Below are 25,804 nucleotides of genomic sequence, written 5' to 3'. Positions count from 1 at the left end.
TTATATCACACTATATAAAAGCATATCATTCAACTTAGTAACATACTGTAGTGATATGCAAAGGTAACAATGTTCTCATTTAAAAAGAGGACCATTAACTTTCAGTCACTGGCTGACAGAAACTTGTTTGGAAATTAAGATCAGAATAAGATTAGATTTTCTGGAAAAAAGTCAGAAAGTTTATTTGCTCATTTGAAAAAAAAAAACAGATTGATAAACAGTCTTAAAAACTGGTTTTTGTGTGTGCGTGTGTGTGTGTGTGTGTGTGTGTGTTTTAACCTTGAAGCCCATACCAGTACATAGAAAGGCTTTAATCTTCAAGTCTTAATCTGTGTAACAGAACTAACGATAAGCGGTACCATTTAGGATATACTGAAGATGAAAATAATATAGGCTATCCTTGGGATTCCTTGGTCATGAGAACTTCCTTTTCAGGCTCCCCAAAATATTTCCAGTATTGGAGAATTTAAAGGACAAGGATGATGGGGGAAGGCAACACTGCAGTTTAGCGCTCTCAGAGAAATCTTTTCCTTCACGGGGATCTAACCTCTTAGGCTCTTTATTAGGAGAAGCAGAAAAGAAAAAAAAATCTAAGAGTTGTGAACCAGCCCTTCCCTGCTGTTCTCACAAGAGAATCTGGAAAAAGAGGAAAAGAAAAAAAAAATCATAATCTTGCCTTGGAACATGATGGAAGTAATGAGGCATCAAGGCCACTTACTGCTGGAAACATAAGTAGCACATAAACACAGGAGACACTTGGTGACTGGAAGGACTTCCTTTGTTTCAGAAACAGGGGGATGTCAAATTGTAACTCTTCTGTTATTTGGAGTGGCAAACCTGAGAGTAATATGGATACTCTTCCCCAAATAATACACCCTTAGAGGAAAGGGATCACTGTAGTATTTGCAAGCTTGGTAGCTCTAAGTGTTTTCAACGAATGCGGAAAACAAACAAACAAACAAACAAAAACAAACAACAATGAAGGACAAGGGGGGAGAAGAAAAACCACTTGGCAGTGAAGAAAAAGCTTGGATTTTCGACTGGAAGGAATCTCCCACATAACAGAGAAAGACCCAGGAAACTCACAGAAATCCTTGCGGACTCTCCAGAGAACCTGTAGGAATGAGGGAGCTCATTCCTCAGTCTAAAGAAAGATAAAATGGCCATCTTGGGTGTGATCTTCTTTGATGACAAGCAAAAAAATTATTCCTTTTTTGAGGAGAAATGACCAGATTTGTTCTGGAGCTCTTTGTTCTGCCACTGTAATGTGAAAGTCATCATGGGAAAGAGTTTCAAACTTTCTTGGATTTTCCTTATAATTCTTCCTTCTTGTTGTTTTAAGTGTTCAGCTGGCAAGCAGGTTTAAGATTTTCGGTTTTATAATTATTAGTTTTTGGAAACCTTTATCCTTTCCTCTCAAAGATTTTGAGTCAGCATACATTATGCCACTACACACACAGCCAAGCAATAATTCATCTTTGTGGAAGTCAGAGACATCTCATGTATTAATTAGCAAGCCTTTCAGTGACTAGTGGATGGAAATAGGTTCCAACTGCTACTCGAACACAGCCAGCAATTTCCAGGAAGGAGAATATAAAGTCAGTTACAAGGAGATTCTTACCCGATTTGTGAGCAGCCAATGAGTGGACTTTGCTTTCATCTGACACTGAGAAGAAATAAAAGAGACAAGGATCAGGCCTGCTTGTAAATCAGCCATTTTTTGAACAATAAATTGAAATAAATTCATAAGAAGTTAAATCTTCTACTGGAAAAAATTTGAAAAGAAAAACTGTTCCCTGGCCTACCTGGGCACCTCATATCTTTTGGTAGATATTTAAAAGGCAACTATGAAGATACATCTCTCTCTCTCTCTCTCTCTCTATATATATATATATATATATAATATTCATATATTTATTATACACACACCTTAGATTGTCTCTGAATATAATTTTATTTTCTTTTAATTTTCAGTACTTTCAGCTCTGTTAATTAGGTTATTGTTTTCATGAGTGCGAAAGGAGAAAGTAAACTCATGGGCCTGGAGATGTGTAATATATAATAAAATTTTTTGAGTGTCATATATATATGTGTGTGTGTCTGTATATTCAATACTCAAGAACTAGACTTCTATATCTGGAGTAAAAGGGAACAGATTTACAATCTCTCTTGAAAAAAAATTAAATACATAAAACAGGAAGCAGTGGCAATCCAGGGATTAGACATTAGGCAGCAGAGATGAAGCGAGTGAGGTAAATCCTGTAACTGCTCCAGTTCGTTGCCTGGAGAAAGTTTCCAGATTGTGGTATAGCGAGGGAAACAGAGCAGAACCTTCTGATGCCCCAGCCTGAGCACATGGACCTGGGTGTCCAGGGAAGATAAGGCAGATGTCAGTTGCAGGCGGAGAACCGGAGAAGAAAGACTTACTCAGAACTCTTGCTGAGATCTGCTGAAGATCTCCGTATTTAGCTGAATATACTGATTATCACACACACGTGAAGAAACTGCCTAAGACCTGGGCAAGAACTATCCAAAAGTATAATGGGAAGAGTGAATGAAGTTCACACAGGGCTGGGAATAGTGCCTCATCCTAATAGCCAGAGTAAAGATTCATAATTCAGGGCCATGGGAAAGAAGACAAAGAACCCTGCTTTGGTAGTGGGGAAAAAAAAAAAAAATCAACCCTAGATTAACATGGCTCTGATGAAATATGCAATTTTTGAAAGTCACAAGTCACCAAAGGTTATGTAGGAAGAAATAGAACATCTGAATGGCCCTATAGTTTTTCTTGTTGTTGTTTTTAATGAATTTGTAGTTAAAACTGCCCCCACCCCACCCCACACACACACCAAACTCTAGGCCCAGAAGGCTTCACTGGTTCTACCACACATTTAAGGAAGAAATCACACCAATCCTCAGAAATGCTTTCAGTAAATTCAGAGGAGGGAATACTTCTCAGCTCATTTTAGGAGGCTGGAATGGTGCCGATACCAATATTCCACAATGACACTATATGAAAGCTATTATCCAACATCTCTCAAAAATAGAGATGTGGGGTTCTTAATCCTTAAGCTCTCTGCACGGGTTATCACTTCAATATACAACAGTAGTTGTCCATTATTTGCTATGTGCCACTGGCTATGTTGGTCTATAAAAACCTGGTGCTCAAGGATTGAGCAATGAGAAGTGAACTCTGCTGACAAAGAAGACCCCCTCCATTTTGCCTAACACTAGAGGCCTCAGAGGAGTATGTCCCTCCTTCCTTTGCCTGCACCATTCGGTCGTATTTCACCAACCCGGTTATTATACACAGATCGTTCCACTATTTATTTTCTAGACAACAACACTACTTGTCTGTGATTCTCCTAGTATTTTATTAACTTCTTAAAAATCTTATCAGAATTTTCTTCATATTTCCAGTTGGATATGTCAGTCCATACTCATCAGTTCTCCAATTGTGGGCCAAATTCTGGCTTTTTCAGGTCTAAAAAAAATGTACAGTAGAATCTATAGTACAAATAAAAAAGTAGTAGAAAACGATGATGATTTAAAAATAGTAATACTAGTGGCTAATACTTATACAGCACTTGTAATGTGTAGGTTCTGTCCTATGTACTTTAGGGCTAATAATTCACTTAATCTTCATGATGACTATAAAGATGGATACTCTTATTATCTTTACTTCACAGATAAAGAAATTGAAGTATGCCTCCAATGTGGAGGATTGAGAACTTAAATGTTGCACTCTTAACCACTCCATTATACTGGTGATAAGTCATAGAAGAATCAGTTATATATTCTTTGAATCAATCAGTTGCATGAATAGAAGAAAACACTTGACAAAAACTTACATGTTAGAAAACTATTATCCTTTTTATTTGAATATATGTTATTAATAGAAATCTTTCTGTGGTGATAAAAATCAAGTGTTAGCTATAATTTTGTTTAATATGTTTGGAAATTTAGCATTCTAATGGGTTTTAGCTAAAATATTCTCCCCCACTTCACAAGTGAGAAATCATCTGAGTTAAAATTTCAACTTGGAAACTTACTAGTCATATGCAATTTATTTGAACTCCCTGAGCCCCAATACCATCATATATAAAATGAGGATAATATTGCTTCTTCCATAGGCCTGTAGTGAAGATTACATGTGTAAGTTTATGCAAAGTACTTAGAAGATCATTTAGTAAGTGCTTAATAAATACAGACTACTATCATCATTATTAAGCGGGACCTATATAGAAAGGAAGAATAACATGCCAGCTAATAACGAGATAGATATGAGTTGAATGTCAGCTTTTCCAGGCAAGTTACTAAGTTGTTTTCAACCTTAGTTTCCCTGTGTAAAAGATTTAGATAAAAACACCCCATGAAGAGATGTGGGAGTAAATGACAAAAATAGACGAAAGCATCGAGCACTGTGGGCCAGGTACAGATTTCTCAACAAATGAAAACTTTCGACACATAAAAACTGTGAGAGTGGTAAAGGTTGTGCATTTGATGATGGTGGTGGTGTTTATGATTTCACTTCCTGGGATTACAGAGGAACAGAGGGGGAAAACACTTGAGAGAATACAATGCCTTCGGGCAGGAATTTTGAAATTGTTCTCTCACGGATAACCCAACGCCCACAGCAGGGTTAACCTCTCAGCTCACCTGTCTCCTAGTTCATCTTGTAGTGGAAGAAAGGCAAAGGAAATACGGTTTTCAGACTATATGTTCTTATTATGTGCAGTTATTCTGGAAAAGGGATTCATACAAAGATTTTATTATTTTGCATTTGTCTTTTTTCTTTGACAGACATAAGCTATCCCATTAAATCTAAGCCAATTTAAGTATTGCAAATTCCTCAACCATATTAGGTTAACCATGGTACTTCCTTAACTTTTTGACTGCACACTCTCTATTATTCTAAGTGGGAATACTTATCATTATTTTAATTGACAATCTGAAATTCTTTAGAGCACTATTTCAAAAAACAGTATAGAAAATCCAAATGGCTGATAGGCATAAAAATTAGGGGTCTTTCTCCAAAATATTCAGTGACACAGATGTCTATCTTTAGGACAGAAGATAAATGAATAAACATAATGGAAAAGAGAAGGGACTGTAATGACTTATTTAATAGAATACACTTTATTTGAAGGTTAAATTGGGAACAATCATCCTTTATGCACATGCTTAGTGCTGGGAAGTGATTTAAATAAGAGTAGCAAATGAGAAAATGAGGTAAAATTATACACACTACCACCAGTTTTTTAAAAAATGACAAGTGTTATAATTAATACTCAACTTCCTTTATAACTCAGATTACCTTTGAGCTACTCTAAGGTGTATCTCTTGGGACTGGAGCTTAAGTCTACTCATTTCACTGCATAATATTTGGATAGCACAGCGATTGGAATAGTAGCAGTAGGAATATGACAGGTGTGTCATTTCAGACTAAAACCTTATTTATAAGAGATTGAAAAATGAGTGGAATGGGTGTTGTAAAGGTCTTCCGTTCTAAAATGGTGAGGCACCAAATGCATCTAGTTAGAGAGTGCTGATGGATCAAGACTCAAAGTTTCTTGTTCTGGTTCTGATGACGGATTCTTTTTTGTTTGTTCATTTTTTCCTTTTCTTTTGTGTTTCTTTTCTTTTTTCTTGTTCAAGTTTCCAGAGCCTATTATATTCCTTTTCTTATCCTTCAGTTTTATCCAAGGACAGGTACTACTTGCTCTCGATTACTTAAAGGGATATTACAGGAATCAAAGCATTATCGGTGAAATGTGGAAACCTTCTGAAGATGAAATTCATGGACATTTTTAGTGTAACTGTTATTAAATACTTAGAGAGCACTGGGGTTTGCTCTTCTTATCTCTGAATTTATTTGGATAATGGGATTTCTGTACTAAGCTCATGCTTCTTGGCCTTCAACTCAAGATTGATGGACACTGATTTAATTCTTGTAAAGTGCTTTATAAGGAGGACACTCTTGGGTTTGGATGTTTGTTAATTCCCTGGTGCATCCTCTCGTTCAGGAAGACTTCCTTGGGAAAACAGAGCAGCCTCATGGCCTCTGTTTCTAGCTGTCTTTGCTGTAGTCTTTTAAAGCTAATTAGAATTGCTCAAAACTTAGACCAACTTTTTTAAAACTGTGGATAAACACACGGTGTCTTTTGATTTAATCTCAACCAGGATCATTGTTAGAATTGAGAGAAACCATAAACTCAGAAAATATGGGGAGAAAAATCTGTGAAAAAGATGGCACTCTGAGAGCTTATTAGCAGCAAACATTAAAGTGCTTATAATACATACATTGGATTCCCAGTAGGATACATTTATACTAGTACAGCGATCACTTAGAATATTTTATTCTTTTGTCAAGCTTTCTCATACACTTCAAATGCATTCTCGCTGGGGGAAAACAATTCTCTTGCTTATTGATAGCATTTGATACACATTCTATAACATAAGTGACTATTAGGGGCTGCACTTGCTTAATAAAAATTTGCAGAACAGTGGCAGATTTGGTAAGTTAATGGGCCCCATATGCTCTACTTAAGCTGACAGAAGACAGTATACTGCTAACATGTACAAATCTCTTCAGATAAAAACTGCCATCAGCTACAGTTACTCTTTTTGAGAATGCCAACACTATGTCATGAATGGGAATATGCAAATGTGTTCAGATTCCCACTACTTCCTACTGAGATACTGTGGTGCAAAGCAGTACTCTTAAATATGATGCAATGCTTGCCTTTTACATACAGAGTTCTGTTTCATCTAATTTCTACTTCCATGCCTTTGACATAATAGAAATTGCAGTTTTGAAGGTGATGTTTGGTACAATAAAAATCTATCTTCTAATGAGGCCATAAATACTTCTCTTTGGATAGTTTGCTAGGAAACTAAATACCAAGTAATTCCTCGATGGTTGATAAACTTGTTTTCAAGTGATGTCCCTTCAGAACTTAAAAAAAAAAAAAAAAAATTTTGGTGTAGTTGCCAATATTAAGAATCAATTTTCTTCTCTTTTAGTAAATCAATTTCTGTACCACTGATTGATTTCCAGAATTTCTAAGAAATACGAACTTGTTTCAAGTTGTAAATTAAGTTCTCTTCTTAGTAACCATGAGCTCTTACGGCATTAATTTATAGTGTTTTCTTATGTCAATGAGCATTTGGGATCCTGCTTCTCCTCGGGGAGACTTTTTGAGTTTTCAGCACTATTAATTCTTAAATGTGGAAAAATTCTTCCGTCTCTTGAAACAAACAAACAAACCCCGCAAAACTAAGGAAACAAATCAAGGCTTTTGCTGAAAAGAGAGTTAGGGAATTAATGTAAGATGATGATATAAATTTTTATCTCACCATTTCTCTTAGCAAGCTTCCCCTAAAGCACAGCTTTGATGATAAGCTAACTGGAACTCAACAGTGGAAGTTTTCTTCTGATATTATAGGGCATCCCTCAGTTACAGTATCATGAGATAAAAATGAGGGACCCACTCCCTCATAGTTACCCATCTCTTCACAGGTTCACAACTTTTCAGGGATCTCTTCTGAACTCCCTTTCTCCATGAATCTTAGGAGATCTTAAATCTAAAGTTAGGAAAATCTAACACTCTTTATAATATATGTTCTTTATAATATTGTCTTGAACTCATTAAAGAACATCGGAAAAACAAAATCATTCCTTCATAAATTGATTAAGTCATTTGTTTTGAATCTATGCAATAAATACAGTCTTTCTAAAGAAAATCAAATACTTGATGCTGGGGTTTAATAAGGAGAGACAAATAATACATCGATACAATGCAATAACTACTATAATAAAGTAATAATAGTATAATATAGGAAGAGGAATAAGCTTTAGGAATACAGTAGGTTAGACAGACAGACATGATGATCCACAAAAGTAAATAAAGGTTTTAGGGGGCTGAATGTTTAAACCAATTAGTGTCTTTGACAACTTTTAGCACCTGGGGCATCATTTTTAGTCATGGATAGGGAGTAGCCTGAAAAGAGTTGAAGAGATCAAGCTTTGATGTCAAAGGGACCTGGACTGTGACACTAATTACATATGTGGCTATGGATTAATTACTTAGTCTTTTTCAAGCTTACTGAACTCATTTGTAAAATGTGGACACTGCCCCTTACTTCCAGCATGGGGCAACTCAGAGCATGGCAAAAACTCATCATGAAATCGAGCAGGAGCAGGGCTCACAAAAGATGATTCTGATCACCTTTTATTTTTTTATTTTTTTTTTTTTTGTCTTTTAATTTTTTTATTTTTTATAAACATATATTTTTATCCCCAGGGGTACAGGTCTGTGAATCACCAGGTTTACACACTTCACAGCACTCACCAAATCACATACCCTCCCCAATGTCCATAATCCCCCCCCCCTCTCCCCAACCCCCCCCCCCCCCCAACCCTCAGTTTGTTTTGTGAGATTAAGAGTCACTTATGGTTTGTCTCCCTCCCAATCCCATCTTGTTTCATTTATTCTTCTACCCACTTAAGCCTCCATGTTGCATCACCACTTCCTCATATCAGGGAGATCATATGATAGTTGTCTTTCTCTGCTTGACTTATTTCGCTAAGCATGATACGCTCTAGTTCCATCCATGTTGTTGCAAATGGCAAGATTTCATTTCTTTTGATGGCTGCATAGTATTCCATTGTGTATATATACCACATCTTCTTGATCCATTCATCTGTTGATGGACATCTAGGTTCTTTCCATAGTTTGGCTATTGTGGACATTGCTGCTATAAACATTCGGGTGCATGTGTCCCTTTGGATCACTACATTTGTATCTTTAGGGTAAATACCCAATAGTGCAATTGCTGGATCATAGGGCAGTTCTATTTTCAACATTTTGAGGAACCTCCATGCTGTTTTCCAGAGTGGCTGCACCAGCTTGCATTCCCACCAACAGTGTAGGAGGGTTCCCCTTTCTCCGCATCCTCGCCAGCATCTGTCATTTCCTGACTTGTTGATTTTAGCCATTCTGACTGGTGTGAGGTGATATCTCATTGTGGTTTTGATTTGTATTTCCCTGATGCCGAGTGATATGGAGCACTTTTTCATGTGTCTGTTGGCCATCTGGATGTCTTCTTTGCAGAAATGTCTGTTCATGTCTTCTGCCCATTTCTTGATTGGATTATTTGTTCTTTGGGTGTTGAGTTTGCTAAGTTCTTTATAGATTCTGGACACTAGTCCTTTATCTGATATGTCGTTTGCAAATATCTTCTCCCATTCTGTCAGTTGTCTTTTGATTTTGTTAACTGTTTCCTTTGCTGTGCAAAAGCTTTTGATCTTGATGAAATCCCAATAGTTCATTTTTGCCTCTGATCACCTTTTAAATACCACCATCTTTGCTAGGTTCTTTGCATTTCTCTGCACAGAAGTATATTTCTGAACAGGCTACGCAGCTTCATGCATCTGCACGATATACAAATAGCACATCAAATTCCTTCTGAATCATCATGAAAATTCATTCATTCTCCCGCTCTGCACATATGCCTTTAGATTCCATTTAAATGTCATCTTCTCCAAGTGATCTTCCGAGGCTGAGCTTAGGGAACATCATTTGTAAATTTTTCAATTATTTGTGTATGGATCTGTTGTACATTAAAATATGAAAACTTTAAGGAAGGTTTATGTCTTGTTTTTCCTTGTTACCTTCGAATCATGCTTAGCACTTCTTATTCATGTTTGTTGAGTGAATGGATGCAGAATACGGAGGAGTAAAGAAAGCAGCAATTTGAATATGTCCCTTTACCATCGGGCTCTAGGCTAATGAGTGGGGCATATGTTTAGTGTGTTCTGTATATGGTTATATGAATGTTGAAACACACGTGTCTACAAACCCAGGAAAATTCCTGTGGTGTAATTTGCAGACTCGATCCTGGCAAGGAAGGAGTAGGAAAAAGTTACTGAGTCCAATTCCAGCATAGGTCTAGAGAAAGAACAGAACACAGTAGAACTGTTTGGTGTAAATATCAACTCACATATATTTAAAGTGGTGAACTGCAGAAAAAAATAGAATTGGTAGAATAGTCATATCCTAGTGTCCTTCTCTAATCAATGAGTTATATGGAACTGACCACTGGGGTTTAGTGCTTCTGTAGTTTATGGCTTGCTGGCACTAATCTCACTGCTGTTCTTCACATGGTAGTGACATTTAAACATGCAGTTCATTCTGTTTATGGAAAACATCCCGTTACACTTCCAAAAAATCCAAAATGCTTGGTACAGAGGATACTCTTTTCAATACACAAATGTGATGAGTTTCTAAAACAGCAAACAGAGCAAACAGACGTCTTTCTGTTACATGAGGATTTCAGAAACAAAAACCCCCACTAGCATAAAAATTGCTTTTATTAAATATTGCATTAAAATATCCATAACTTATGTGGGAGATATAAAAGACAATAAAACAGATACTGTGTTTCAGCTACTGGATTTATGAATATTATTTTACCTTTGAAACACATGCGTGCTTCATTCCAATCTTATTCCCTTTCCTCCTTATTCAAAAGTAACCACAATCCTGAATTTGCATTTTATCATTTTCTTTTCCTTCATAATTCTACCACAAGTTCGTTCCCAAACAATATTCTTTAATTTTTTTCTTTCATTAAATATTGGATTCTTTCAAATACCTTTTTTTGTACCTACTGATGTAATCATACATTTGTGTTTTAGTCTCTTTCTATGTGACTCACACGGATTTCAAATGTTAGGCCAAACTTGCATTCCTAAAATAAACCCCACTTGAACATGATCTTTTTTATACATGGTTGGTTTCAATTTGCTCAATTCTATAACATAATTTTGTATCAATTCATGAAGGATATCAAGTTAAAGGGGTTTTTTGTTTTGTTTGGTTTTCATTTTTGTTTTTTGTTTTTGTTGGTTTCTAATGTCCTTGTCTGGTATATTACAGTAACACCAGCTTCATAGAATGAATTGGGGCAATATTCCCTCCTCTGCATTTATCTGGAAGTGTTTCTGTAGAATTCATATATCCCCTCCTTAGTACAATGCACCAGGAAAACCATCTAGACCTAAAGATTTCTTTGTAGGAAATTATTTAAATATAATTCAATTTTTTAAATAGCTATAGGGCTATTCAGTCTATTTCTTCTTGCATGAATTGGACAGTTTGTCTCCCTCAAGTAATTTGAAATTTCATTTCATCTTACTTGTCAAGTATGTTGTTCATAAAGTGCTTTAATATTCTTTTATTATCTGTAGAATCCGTAACGATGTCCCTTCTCTCAATCCTGATAATGTTCATGTGTCTTATTTTATCCCGATTAGTCTTGGTAAAAAGGCACCCTTTTTCTTGACCTTCTTCAAAAACTGGACCTGGATTTCACTCATTTTCTCAAAAATTTTTTTCCACCTCATTGATTTTTACTCTTTCATGATATCCTTTCTTAAGCTTAGTTTGGGTTGAATTCACTCTATTCTTTCTATTATCTTACAGTGAAAACTGAGGTCATTGATTTGAGATTTTTTTCTCCATTTTCTAATAATTCAGGTCTGTAAATTGTCCTTTCAGGGACCTCCCACAACTTTTTTTATTGTTGCACAAACTGATACACAGTGTTTTCATTTTCATTCAATTCAAATACCTTCTATGTTTTCTCTTAGTTTTTTTCTTGATTCAAATATTTATAGATTTCCCAGGGTTCTACTTTTGAAATTTTAATTCCACCATAGTGAGAATATATGGTGTATGACCTGAATCCTTTCAGCATTTTTGAGACTTATTCTTGGATTTGGGTTCTTAGCTTTCATTAAACTTAAAAAAATTTGGCAATTATTTCTTCATATATTTTTCTTTGGTCTCCCTTTTTTATCATCTGGGGCTCCAATTACGTGTACCTCAGGCCACCTTAAAGTTGTCCCTCAGTACACTGTTCATTTCTGTGTGTCTTTTCTGTTTTACTATTGCTGTGCCTTTGTTTTCTGCAATGCCTAATCTGCTGCTAATTCTGTCCACTGTATTTTTCATCTTGGATGTTAAACATTTTGTTTCCAGATGATTTTTTAATATCTTCTATACCTCTGACTAACATATTCAACTTTCCTCCAGGTTTTTGAATGCATGGAATACAATCACAATAATTTTTTAATGTGCTTGTCTGCAACTTCTAACATATGCATCAGTTCTGGTTTTAGTGATTGGTTTTTCTCATTATGTGTCAGATTTCTATAGTTCTTTGTATGCATGATAATCTTTTATTGGATAGTAGATCCACAAATTTTACCTTGTTGGGTTCTTGGCATTTTTATATTCCTTTGAGTATTTTTTTATATCTTTGGGATATAGTTGAATCACTTGGAAAGAGTTTATCCTTTTGGAGTTTACTTTTAAGATTTTCTAGGCAGGACCAGAATAGCTTTTACTCTAGGCTGAGAACACCCTACTGCAGAGGCATTGCCCTTATGCACACCCTATCCAATGTCTTATAGATTTTAAGATTTTTCCAATCTTGTTGGAGGGAACAGGTACTATTTTTGTCATGCACAAAAACTGGGTACTATTTCCTGGATATTTTGGGGAGTTATTTTCCCAGCTTTGGTTGTTTTCTCACATAAGTACTCTGATCAGTACTCTGTGTAATACTTACGACAGAAGCTTTAAATATACCTGGAGTTCACTCTCTGTGCAAATCTCTCTTCTCTGGTACTCTACACACTCTAACTATCTAGCTTTGCTCCATGGTATAGTATTGCTTAATTTCTCTGGGATTTGTACAAAAATAGTTCTAATTATTTTTTTTAATTGAAACATCTTTGTCCTTTTTTGAAACCAGTTTCCTCAATCACAGAGAAGTTGGTTAACTATCATCTAGAATGCACCAGGGAGACTCGGAGCTGAGAATGTGATCAGTGACCAAGAGCAATATTCTTTGGACGTCTCATTACCCACTTTTCTCCCAGAAAGGGATACCATGTAATCAATGCTGAAAATAGGATTAAAAAAATATTTTTTTGGCATTATAACCATAAGGAAAATGCAGCTGTAGACTGAAAGAAAACCATGTCTAAACTCAGGACTACTCCCTGTCCAGTACACATGCTATCATTATGAGCAACTGTCAGGAGTCTTCCTTCCAAGAGTCCTTGCTGCTGGACCCGACTTTAACCATTCCATGGCTGAACTTTGGCAACTGCCTCCAATTTGTTCTTGACCTACCGCCATCTCCCCAAGTCTACACTATTTATTTACCATACCCAGATTGACCTGTGCTAAGTATCATTTTCATTATTTTTCTAACCTACCCCAAAACCTTCAGTAAATTCAAACTGCAGAGCAAGTAATTTAATCTTCTCACCCTTTCTTCAACATTTGAACTCTACTTTCCTCTATTTACCTTTTATCAAGGTCACATAGAGTGATTCTCATCTGCCTTTACCTCAGTTGGAGTTGCTTCACGTCTATAAATACACTTACTTCTCGTGGGCCCAGCTCCCCCCATAATCTCTTCTTTGTAGACTATCCTCTCCATTTCTTTCTCCCCCAGGAGATACTTCAGCTTTTCCTCCAAACAAATGTACCATTTTCTACTCTGTTTCATGTTGATTTGTGGGCAACTTCAATAAAGGGAAAGATAAGATTTTGTTCATCTTCACATGATAAACCATTACAGATTCCCAAGGTCCTCAGAGATTAGTTGTATGGAGTCTCTCTTTTTTAAAATCTGTGACAGGGAAAAGACAACCTGTGTGAGTTCGTTTTTAGGAAACCTATCTGTGAATTCTTGGGACCTATCAGGGATGGATTATTTCTACTACTCACACCATAAAAATGCTCATGTTTCTTAGGCCCTTGGTAAATATTTCTATTATCACCAAGAAAAAGGGGGCAGAGGCTTTTCTGTGAATCACATAATAAACAATTATTTTCACTATTAACCAGCCAAACAACACACCTATAATTTCACCTATAATATTCACTATTCCCACAAAGTGATTCTATCCTTAATGGGGATAAGGCGGAAGGAACCAAACGTATTACATGAGTCAGAAATCATGCTAGGCATTTTAACACATGTTATCTATTAAGGCTTACAAATGCTCTGTGAGTTGGGCATTATTATCTTCACTTTACAGAGGAGGGAACTGCGGCTCAGTAGGGTTTTGTCATAAAGTTAGCAAGTGGGGCAGTGGGAGTCTGAAGATTTCCTGATTTCAAAGCACAAATTCCTTCTAGGATGGGAGTCAAAGAGGTAAGATCTTGCTAATGGTTATACCATCAAGTAGAATATATTTCACTAGTCACCACTACCTGCTGTAGTTTCATAATAAACTACACAAGAGAGCACATGATATCTCTTAAAAATGGTTGTTGATGCTCTCAGAAGACAGAGTTGTTCTAAGTTGTTTTGAAGCTCATACACCTGGAAATTGTTACCAAGGAGAGGTGTGGACTCTTGTTCAGATGATGTCAGAGCAGTGGGAAGGGGAAAAAAAAAAAAAGAGATAAATCCAAGTGACATCATAGAGAATTTATTGCTTGAACATAGGAATGAAGTTAGCAGAGAGAACCTCAGAATCAGAATCCAGTGTGTGGTCTTTGACTGAGGGATTCGTAACTAAAAAGATAGGGGGGGGAAATGGTGTTAGATCAAGTCAATAGTCTTGAAATAGTAGAAGCAGCATGGAGTGCCCTGGGACTCATATCTCCCCTGTTCACCTCACTCCCCCACCAACCCCTGGCTTTTTAATGCAACCTAAGACCGGAGTAACTTTTGGACAGGCAAAGTGGGCTACTATCAACTTACACCCTGAAGTGTTTTTTGTATTAACTGCTGTTAAGCCAGGTCTTTGTCCCACAAAGATCTATGGAGAGACAAAACCTCTGTGCCAAACATCATGCTAGGCACTGGGACCGCGGAAGTGAACAAGACAGTCTGAGCCCTGAACCGGCCACGTTTCTATCACACAACTTATCACAAATACAGTGAGAGGTATTAACAAATCTTCTCCCTCAAAGCTACCTTCAGCTTTCACCCTGACAGATCTAATAACCCCTGGCTGATCTTTGAGATTCTGCAATTACTCCCTGTAATCTATTTTCCACACAGAAGCTACTGGGATCCTTTTAAAATAATAAACACAACAAAAATCTTATTACAACTGTCCCAGGCTCAGGGCCCCCCAGGAGCTTGTGATCCCATTGAGAAGGAAATCTAAAAACTCATGATCGCCTTTACTCACTGCCTCAGCTGATCCCTGGGGACTTTCCAACCTCATTGCTCTCCCCTTGCTCAGCCTACTCCGCTCATTCTGGCCTCTCTGCAGTTTCCCAAACATGCTGTGCACGTCCCTCTTTAGAGCTCCGGGGCATGTTCTTCCCCGTGACTGCAGTGCCATTCTCCCAGATAGCCACAGAGCTCATGGCTTCCTTCATTCACATCTCCATATTCATCACATCCTCAAAGAGGGGACCTCTCAGACACCTTAACCTACGTAGGGCTTCCAGCTCTAGCTCTCCATTGCTATGTCCTCATTCTGCTGCTCCTGCCTGATATCTTCTCCACTAGAACATAAGATCTATGCAGACCTGGGCTTGTTTGGTTCACCATTTTGTCCCCAGGGTCTAGGACAGTGCCTAGGACATTGCAGGCACTGGCTACATATTTGTTGAATTGAAGCATGATTAGGGGACCTCAAAAATAGGTAATGAAGAGACTAACCCTAGTTTACGGATTGGGTCTTTCTGAGGCCTTTAAGTAGAGACCTGAAGATGTATGGGGAAGTGTGAAGATGATGTTTGGACAGAGGAAACACAGAAACTCCCAAGCAGATCCCATACATGGACCCCAAAGGTCTTCCATAGAGCTGGAGCATTCCGTGTGAGAGGAAGGGGCGTGGGAGACCAGGTGAAGTGGAAAGAATGGGGTCAGTGATGGAGGAACCCAAAACCACATTAATGACTTTTATCTTTAACCTCAAGGCAATGGGATGCTGTTAAGGGCTTTTTAGCAAGGAAGTGACATGATCGGATTTGTGTTTTAAAGAGATCACCCAGACTGCAGTGTGGAAAATGAGCTGGATGGGAGTAAGGCAGGAGGCAGATGTGATTTTTTTTTTTTAAACCCAAGTACAGGAATTTACATTTATCCCTATTAATTTTAATCTTCTGAATTGCTGCTCATCAGTTCTCCCTGTTGAGATCTTCCTGAATCCCTATTCTGTCATCCAATGCATTAGCAGACTGCGGAGCTGTGTGTCACCCACATGTTTGACAAGTAAGCCTGCTATATCCAAGTCATGTGCAGGGCTTATATTACTGAACACCACCATCCCTGCTCTCTTCCTGGCACTTCTGCACATGCTTGTGAGAGAGCCAGCTGGGCAGAAAATACTTTCCCATCACTCCAACATTGTTTCTTCGTGTAAAGTTAACTGGCCAGCCGGGAACTGAACTGTAACCCTCCAGCTCTCATAACCCGAGCTACTCAGGATTTATATGCGTGTTTCTCCTAGAGCTTATGGACTTTACACTAAGACAGCAGCCCATTTTATTCTTGCATGTATTAATTTTGGCACCTGATTTCTGGCTGGGGATTGCTGAGCTGCTTCTGTTCTTGGCTCCAATAAGTGCTATCAAAAGATTTCTCTTCTGGCATGAATTGAAATATATAATACTGTCTATATTTCTGCCCAGAATTGACTATCATCTGTTTAATATGCAAACTGTGCAAAACCAGGGCTACTAGTATGTAATAGATTTTGAAAAGTTGTCATCCAGATTCATTGTTTATTAGAGGATATTAGCTTTGGAGGTTTATGGGCTGTCTCTCCAACCCAGAGAACACCACCTTTCCCTTCAATGGGCTGCACAAAGGTCTGCACACACTCTCACACTCTAGTGAACTGATGGTGTTTTATACTGATCTATTAGATCAGCTCATTTTAATCAGGCTCCTTTTGCAGAACAGATGATTACACATACATACTAAATATCCACTATCTTTTGGGAAGGTGTTGAGGTATATTAAGAATCTTGAACAAGGTTGAGATAATAGAAAATACTAATAGGAACAATGGAAAGCTGATAGACCCAGAGTCCAAAGCGACTTCAAAGGCAGCAAATTTTTAATCTCTTTTTCTTAGACCAGGGGTTTCTTTGGAGGCCTCAGAGACTGCGGAAGAAGGAAGGGGAAGTCCATCTTCCCAACCTACCTCCTGTCCCTCCTCCCCTTGCTCCCTGATTCTTCTAATAAATACACTTTTTGCTGTAAAACTCCAAAAGACATTTGGAAAAGTTAAATTATTTGGGTATAAATTACTCATTTAATAGATATTTACTGATTTTTTTTTTAGGAATCTTTGTGAATACCTAGAAATTCTTATGACTTGGAATAAAAATCCCAAAATAACTGTTTTCAAATGTAATAATGTTTTTATGAATTATAAATGTAACAATTAGTAAAATCAGCATGGGGTTATACTTTAGGGATATTCAAACACTTATTAATTTCAAATTTCTGGCTTTATTTTCATACCTCAGAGCCAATAGTTTTTTCGTGTCTTGGATACTTTGGTAGGTTCTGGTAAAACTCATAGGCTCTAGACCCTGTGCCTTTAGCAACTAACAGGGGGGAAAAATATCCTTGCTTGCTTCAGCCACAGAAATTGTCTTAGTAACTCAGGATATGAAAATATAAATTTAAAACTACTCTTTAGGTTGTTAAGAAGAAGAAAAATAATATTCTATTGTTGTTCCATCTGGGTTATCTCCTTCCTAAATGTTGTGCCTTCGCTAATTCTCTGGTTTGAAATGGTATCATCACTGCCCTTAGCAATTCTGACTCTTTGCCCTGCTCCAACCTAAATATAATTACTCAAGCTTGACCTTGACCATGGATAGGGAATTGGGTCTTTCTTTCTTCCTGCTTTTCTATGGATTATACATTTCAATCAAAATGGGATTGGAATAATGGTCTCTGAAGATAAGGATATAAAAGAACTCAGAAATTCTGCCCAATGCATATAAGGCTCTCTCTGCACTTCTAAAATGCTAGCAGTGACCAGAAGCTCACCTCCTCACAGGGGAGCTATGGCACTACTGGCTGGGTGACCCAGTGCCACCAGCAACCACCAACAAACTCATTTTCCTGGTCAGTGAGATCAAAATGGAAGCTTGCTGGGCAGCGCTCCTCGCACAATGCTGGATTTCCTGATATGAAGGGAGAATGTTGGCATTGCACTATTACCCTCGGCTCTTCCCCATCTTTTTTTCTCTTTGCCTGGAACATGGACACGATCGTTGAAGACAGCACTGGACACTGACATAACAAACATGAAGACAAAAGCCAGAAAAATCGAGAATGGCAGATGGGAAAAAGAAAGGAGCGTAGGTCTTTGATGACTCCCCTGAGCCACTGAATTGGCCCTATTTGGATTTCATGTTACATATGACCAACAAACTCCTGTGTATTATACTACCATTGGTATGGTTATCTGAGCAGTGCAGTGGAACGTGCTCCTGTTTAATACCATTTCAGCTGGTGAAGAGTAAAGTTCTGTATTGACCTGAAATCTGGTAACGCAAATATCATCCTGCCCGTAAATATTCTTATTTGGTCTTCCACGTGATAGTCCTCAATATTAGGAAATCAGCCAATATAATCTACACTCCTTTCCTTTCAGAGTTAAATATCTCCAATTCTTTCTACCATGAACAGAATTACCTGATTTTTAATTCTACTTTAAAATTATCTTATTGCTGCCAATTGACTTTAATCTAATTATAGATGTGATACATATTTGTGTTAGAGGATTTAAAAAGTGCAGGGATGTATAAAGATAAAAATTATCCTTGCAACTACCTCTAAGAGAAAAACCAATGTTAATATTTTGCTGCATTTCCTTCTATTATTTATAAATGGATATGTTTATAAATGGGTATCCATTTATAAATGGATATGTTTCTTCTACATCATTTATATATATACACACACTAATACAGTAACATATCTGAATACTGTTCTCAACTGATGCTTTATCATTAACATTTTTCATGTCATTAAATAGTCTCAAGATTTTTATTGGCTGCCTAATAGTCTATCTTGTCTATTAGATCAGTAGCCTATAATTTCACAAAACCCTCTAACTGCTCAGAAATTAAGTTCACCATAGTGAAAAATCCTTAAACTTAAATCTTGATTAAATCTTTGATTTTTTTTTTGTAGGATAATTCTTCAAAATAGAATTATTGATAAAAGATAAAAATAGTGCTAAGATTCCTTATGGTGGTGCCTTATACAATTACTCCACTGCCTTGCAGTAAAGGAACATCAATTTAAAAAGCCAACAAACACATACTGTGATTCTGAGACATGTATGTTTCAACCTCTGCCAGTGTGTGCCAATACATTGTCTCAATTGTTTTACTGACTTGTGTCTATTGCTATTGTTGAGTCTATTGCTTTTACCCTAGCCAACTGAATTTCTTTCTTTGGTGAACTGAGCATACATTTTTCCAATTTTGTACTGAAATATTTTCTAATAACTACTAAGAAGAACTCTTCATATTTGAAAGATATTCTTTGTCAAGTATTTTATAATTATTCCTTTATTCTCGTGAACAACAAAGAATATGTGGATAATAGGGAGTGATTATTAAAGTGTGTCTCTTAATCCTATTTTAAGAACGTGGAGGTTCTAAATTAATTAACATTTCAGGATGTGAATTTAAAAGGGAACGGTGTAATCCAAAGTGAACTTGTAGGATCGTCTCTCGGTGTTACCTATGTTATCCATAGCTAATGTCTTCTCCGACCTAAGAAAAAATATTTTCACTTGTCACTCAAATAGGCTTCTTCAAGTACTTCTCTTCCATACCAGCATTTTATCTTCAAGATAAAATATGCTTCTAAAACATGCTTAGAAAAGTACATGGTAATGATATATTGAATACCTGGTCAAAATTATCACCTTCTTTTATAGATATTTCCAATCCATTAATAAGGAAGCATCTCATCAGTTCTTCCAGTGGGGTAGATGATTAGACTGAGCTGTCTTTCGAAATTCTTGTCCTTGATGACCTTGTGACCTCATTTTCTATATAACAACATTTCTAAAATATGGTCTGGGCATGGATAAGCACTGAAAGTACTTTTTATAAAGGAATACAGATTATATATTTAAAGGGTTAGTTAATTTAGCCCATTTAGGAGTTAACTTACACATCTATCACTGTTGGACATTATACAAATCAGGTTACATGAACATAGGGCTTTTTTTAAAATTTATTTTATTTTATTTATTTTATTTTTTTTTTAACATAGGGCTTTTTAAAGGCCCTCGTTTGTCTTAGCATACTAAGCTAGAGTAGATTGCACTTGTATTAATACATTCTTTGATTAAACCTAAATACAAAAATTGCTTTGTGGATAAAAATGTACATAAATTATGAAGCTGTAATGGGTGAGTCTGTACCAAGCATTTAAACTATGTAGAATATCTTCAATTTATTTTGAGTCGTATTCTTTGATTTAGGGTTTTTTCTTATCACTTAAGGATATTTGCCATGACAACTAAGACTGTGTGACCCAAGGTGAGCAAAATCTCTGAATATTCAGCTTATACAATATTTGTCACAACTCACATGCAATCCAATAGCTCTGTAGTAAAGTAATTCAATTTCATGTTGCTGCAGGTAAAAGCAAGCAGTTCGAGCATGTTTTGAATATAATTCCCATGGCCCTAGGTTTATGCTCAAACTACACGAGTCCTCTGCACAAAGATTTATGGAAAATGAAAGTGGGATTAATAACTAAGCATACAGACTTGTTGCAAAAATATTTATCTCCAACTTTTCTCATTCTATAAACAAAAGGAAAAACTTTTTATACATTAAAGTTAAATATACATAAAATATATATACTTCTTGAGATGGAATTTTAAAAAACAACAGAAGAAAGATAAAGAGGAATACAAAGGGAAGAGAACTAAGTGGCAGAAGACAAAAAAGGGCCGCAAACAATCGATCTAATTAACCCTCTCAGGCAGCACAAGTGAATTCACATGATCTAAATCAATTATGTCAAGTGATTGCCTAATTTATTCATAGATTCCTCCAATTAGGAAATAAAGCACATAGCCCTTTTCTTCAAGTTTTAAACAACTGCTTTCACACTTTTTTATGGAATGAATTTAAAGCCCTTTGCCCTTCTATAGTTCCTGACTTTGACTCTTCCCTTAAACCTGTTCATTTCTCCGAACCTTCTGCAATCACTTTCAAATGAACAAAACTCGTTTGGACGAGTAACTGTGAGGGTAGAGTGTTACATTGGGCACTCTCTGGAAATAGCCTTACACCTCTTCTATGTTGCTACCCAAACCATTTATTTGCACATTCATTCATTTATCCTTTAATTATTTGTTTGTACTTTAATTCAACTATTCAAACTTTTGATGTAAAAAAAAGGGGGCCGCGCCTACTTAGTAAGATCAGCCAAATTAATCACGGAGATCAATGGGTTTCTGAGATTACAGCCTGATTGCTCTAGCACTGTCTGTCCGTCCCAACCATCTTGCATTTGTTCAGCACTTGTGCGTCCTAAGAAGGGAGCCGGGTGCTAAAGAAGTAAAAGGCAAGGCCTTGGAGGGCCTTGATTAGCCTGGGAACAAATTCTCCCTCTTGCCATCTGATTACACTGGGAAAAAATTCTCTCTCAGCAGGTACCCAAAAGTGTGTGCAATTCTGTGCTAAAAATAGTGACCCCTGTGGTAACTGCTTTAGGAATTCAGAGAAAGAGCTTGAAAAAAAATGACAGCCCCTGGAACAGGCAAGACTGGAGCAGGTCCTGGATGAAAGACAGAACTGAAGTAGGAGAGGAGGTGAGTCTTCTATTTTTAGAGCGAAGACCGGGAAATTAATAAACCTCCCTTGAAAACAGAAAAGCATTAACGTTAAATGCACCTGAGTTCAAATCCTGACTCCATCACTACGTAGCTGTGACACCTCACACAAGCCAGTTTCTTTAAATCCCACGTTCATCATCTATAAAATGGCAATAGAATGGCTGCACGAAAACTCACGCCCAGTATACCGTTAGTGCTCAAAAAAAATAGTAGTTTCTGCTTTTAGAGTTCCTGCTAAGCTTTCCCTCTTTTTCTACATTAACAACCGTCATCACCGCCTTGGATTCTGGGGCTGAGATGTGTAAGTTCTTTGCCACGGGTAAAGCAAAGTCAGGCTAGCTACTGACCGTTCAGGACTGTATCTGAGGTTATTTTATGATGCATGTGCTTTCCGTCTACTGCATACTGCATGCAGGCAGGCACATTCTGCCATCAGGGGTCCACTCCTGTCTCGTTCTGGCACAACCTGTTCTTTCACGTTGCTCTGCAGCCAACCCCCACCTATTTAGTGGCTGTGGACACTTCTCTGTCCTGGAGGTCCTCCCTCACACTGCATCCCGCTTCCCGACATCACTCCACATGTCCCAGCTGGCTGGTGGCCCTTCCCTCCTCCTCCCCTGGCTGCTGCACATCACCTTTACACCTCGCGGACACAACTTCTCTTTGCCAAGGACACTCCCCAGAGCGCTCGTCCTAAGAGACGGTCTGTACTCAGGCTTTCTGTTGTCAAATAAGATTGGGAAATGCTGCATATATTATATCTTGAAGACCCACAGAGACTCTTAAAACCCAACAATATAGATAAAACATGTTAAAGATTGTGAGCACTCCTGTATTTTAGAAGCCTGTTTAACCCAACATTTTCCAAACTTACTCGACCATTCTTTCCTGTATCTTTCGAGTCACCGCTAAGACATCCCATCTATTATCGATTATATTTCATGCTCATCTACTTTTATATTAACAAAGGCATTCTTCGTTCTTTGATAAGGCCTCGTGACTAGCCTATAGCTAGAGGACGTGTCCACCTGTGATTTTCTGCTTACCTTCCTGAGTACAGAGAAAGCACTGAGATTATTTACCAGCATCTACTGATTGAGTAAGTCTGGAAATAGGATGTCTCTGATGTAACTTAGTTTGTACTCAGTTTGGATGCTACAATCTGATGTAACTTAGTTTGTACTCAGTTTGGATGCTACAATCATTTTTTTCCTCAAATTAAAAAAAAAATGGGCTACATTTTTCCAACTACTTGGTATCCCCTTGTTTTACTTTTAAGGAATTTCAGCTGCAACATTTATATGCTCTCACACTTCTAAAAACTAAACGGGAGGAAACCAGAGAGGGAGACAAACCATAAGGGACTCTTAATCTCAGGAAACTAAGGTTTGCTGGTGGGTAGGGGAGGGAGCTGTGGCTGGTGATGGACATTGGAAAGGGTATGTGTAATGCCGAAAGCTGTGAATTGTGTAAGACTGATGAATCACAGACCTGTGCCCCTGAAACAAACAGTACATTCTATGTTAACACACAAACAAACATGGAAATGTATAAAAGGAACAACAACAAAAAAGACAATCCTGAAGGGGTTGGGGATTATGCCAGTTAGTTTCTGGATCAGCAGAGGGTAGATCCGTTAGCTATTCTAAGCTCACCTGATACCATCACTCTTGATTCGTCAATTTCCAATTTAATGTTTTAATTTTCACTCGAATTTTAATACTTTCACTCAACAGAATTCCTAGTAACCTTTTCTTGTGAACACTGGAAACCAAGTGGGTATTGGAATATTAGCCTCTCTCGTCATGTTTCTTCTCTCCACAATTTGTAAAAATGTTTCTTCTCTCCACAATTTGTAAAAATGTATGCTTATTATACTGAAGAGCCTTGGCCAGTGTCTTTTTATTTTTTTTAAAATATCTGATATTTGTACCTCTTAATCCCCTTCACCTATTTTACAAATATTTCCATCCTTCTTCCCTCTGGCAACTGCAAGTTCATTTTCTATATTTATGAGTTTGGTTGTTTTGTTCGTTTTTTTACATTCTACATATAAGTAAAATCATGGCATTTGTCTTTCTTTGTCTGATTTATTTCACTTAGCATAATATCCTCTAGGTCCATCCATGTTGTTGCAAATGGCAATGTCTCTCTTTTTTTTTTAAAGATTTTATTTATTTATTTGGCAGAGAGAGATCATAAGTAGGCAGAAAGACAGGCAAAGAGAGAGGGGGAAGCAGGCTCCCAGGACCCTGAGATCATGACCTGAGCCAAAGGCAGAGGCTTAACCCTCTGAGCCACCCAGGCACCCCTCGTTTTTTTTTTTGTGGCTGAGTAATATTCCATCTATATCTATATATATATCACATCTTTATTCATCTATTAGTAGGCACTCAGAGTGCTTCTATATCTTGGCTATTATAATGTTGCAATAAACATAAAGATACTTATATATGTTTTAAATTTGTATTTCCTTTTTCTTCCAGCAAATATCCAGTAGTGAAGTTACCAGATCATACTGTAGCTCTCTTTTTAATTTTGTTGGATTTCCATACTCTTTCCCACAGTGGTAGCACCGATTTATAATCTGCTAACACAGGATGAGGGGTCCTTTTTCTCTACACCCTTGCCAACACTTGTTATTTCTTGTCTTTTTGACAGTGGCCATTGACAGGTGTGAGGTGATATCTCATTGTGGTTTTGATTTGCATTTCCCTGATGATGAGTGACGTTGAGCATCCTTTCATGTATCTGTTGGCCACCTTTGAGTCGTCTTTGGGAAAATTACTATTCAGTTCCTCTGTCCATTCTTTAATTGTTTTTTGTTTGTTTGTTTGTTTGAGGGGGGGATATTGAGTTGTATAAATTCTTTATGCATTTTAGAGATTAGCCTCTTATTAGCTATGCCATTTACAAATATCTTCTCCTTTTAGGAGTTTGCCTTTCTGTTTTATTGATGATTTACTTTGCTGTGCAAAGCTTTTTTACTTTGGTGCAGTCCCAATAGTTTATTTTTTCTTTTGTTTTCCTTGCCTGAGGAGACACAACCATAAATATGTCACTAAGGCTGATGCCCAAGAGATCAGTGTCTATGTTTTCACTTCGGAGTTTTATAGTTTCAGGTCTCACATTTAGGTCATTGATCAATTTTGAGTTTATTTTTGTATATGGTGTAAGTGGTCCAGTTTTCCCAGCACCACTTATTGAAGAGACTATCATTTCCCGTTGTGTCTTCTCTCCTCCTTTGTCTTAAATTAATTGTCTATGGAAGCTCGCACTTATTTCTGGGCTCTCCATCCTATTTCATTGATCTATGTGTCTTTTTGTGCCAGAGCCATACTGTTTTGATAACTACAGCTTTGTAGTATCATTTTGAAACCTGGGATTGTGATATTGCCAGTTTTGTTCTTTTTTCCTCAAGACGGCTTGGGCTCCTTGGGAACTTCCATACAAACTTAAGGATTATTTGCTCTAGTTCTGTGAAAAATGCAGTTGGAATTTTGATAAGGATTACACTGAATACACTGAATCTGTGGATTGCTTTGGGTAGTATAGGCATTTTAACAATACTAATTTTTCTAATCCATGAGCATGGTATATCTTTCCATTTGTGTCATCTTTCTTTCAGCCATGTCTTACAGATTTCACAGTATAGGTCTTTCATGTCTTAGTGAAGTTTATTTCTAGGTATTTTATTTCCTTTCCTGTATCTTTATTCACTTGTTTTATTATTACCATATACATTCCTGATTTTCAAACCTTGTTTGTAAGACTATTTCCACTAGACATAACCTATAGAAATAACATATTACTGTCATCACTGATATGTTTCCATTATTTAGAACATTACCTGGCACAAAGAAAGCACTTATTAAATATTTAATGAAGGAAGGAAGGAAGGAAAAGATTGAT

At 37.1% G+C, this 25,804-nt stretch overlaps 1 protein-coding gene across 3 annotated transcripts in view; it reads right to left on the bottom strand.

Moving 5' to 3' along the window:
• The window catches only part of PARD3B (par-3 family cell polarity regulator beta), a 1,033,909-nt gene that overhangs the window by 365,827 nt on the left and 642,278 nt on the right, over positions 1-25,804 (bottom strand). For 2 of the 3 annotated variants that reach the window (XM_059393291.1, XM_059393293.1), the window contains one exon: positions 1,622-1,666. The exons of the other annotated variant lie outside the window; for it this stretch is intronic. In XM_059393291.1, the coding sequence (XP_059249274.1) occupies positions 1,622-1,666 (45 nt within the window). The remainder of the gene's footprint in view (positions 1-1,621; positions 1,667-25,804) is intronic. 3 annotated transcript variants of the gene reach the window in all.

This window comes from Mustela nigripes, chromosome 3, assembly GCF_022355385.1.
Source record: "Mustela nigripes isolate SB6536 chromosome 3, MUSNIG.SB6536, whole genome shotgun sequence".
In the NCBI taxonomy this organism is placed as follows: Eukaryota; Metazoa; Chordata; class Mammalia; order Carnivora; family Mustelidae; genus Mustela; species Mustela nigripes.
Note: the sequence above shows the minus strand (reverse complement) of the source record. Positions and strands in the feature narration are given on the sequence as shown.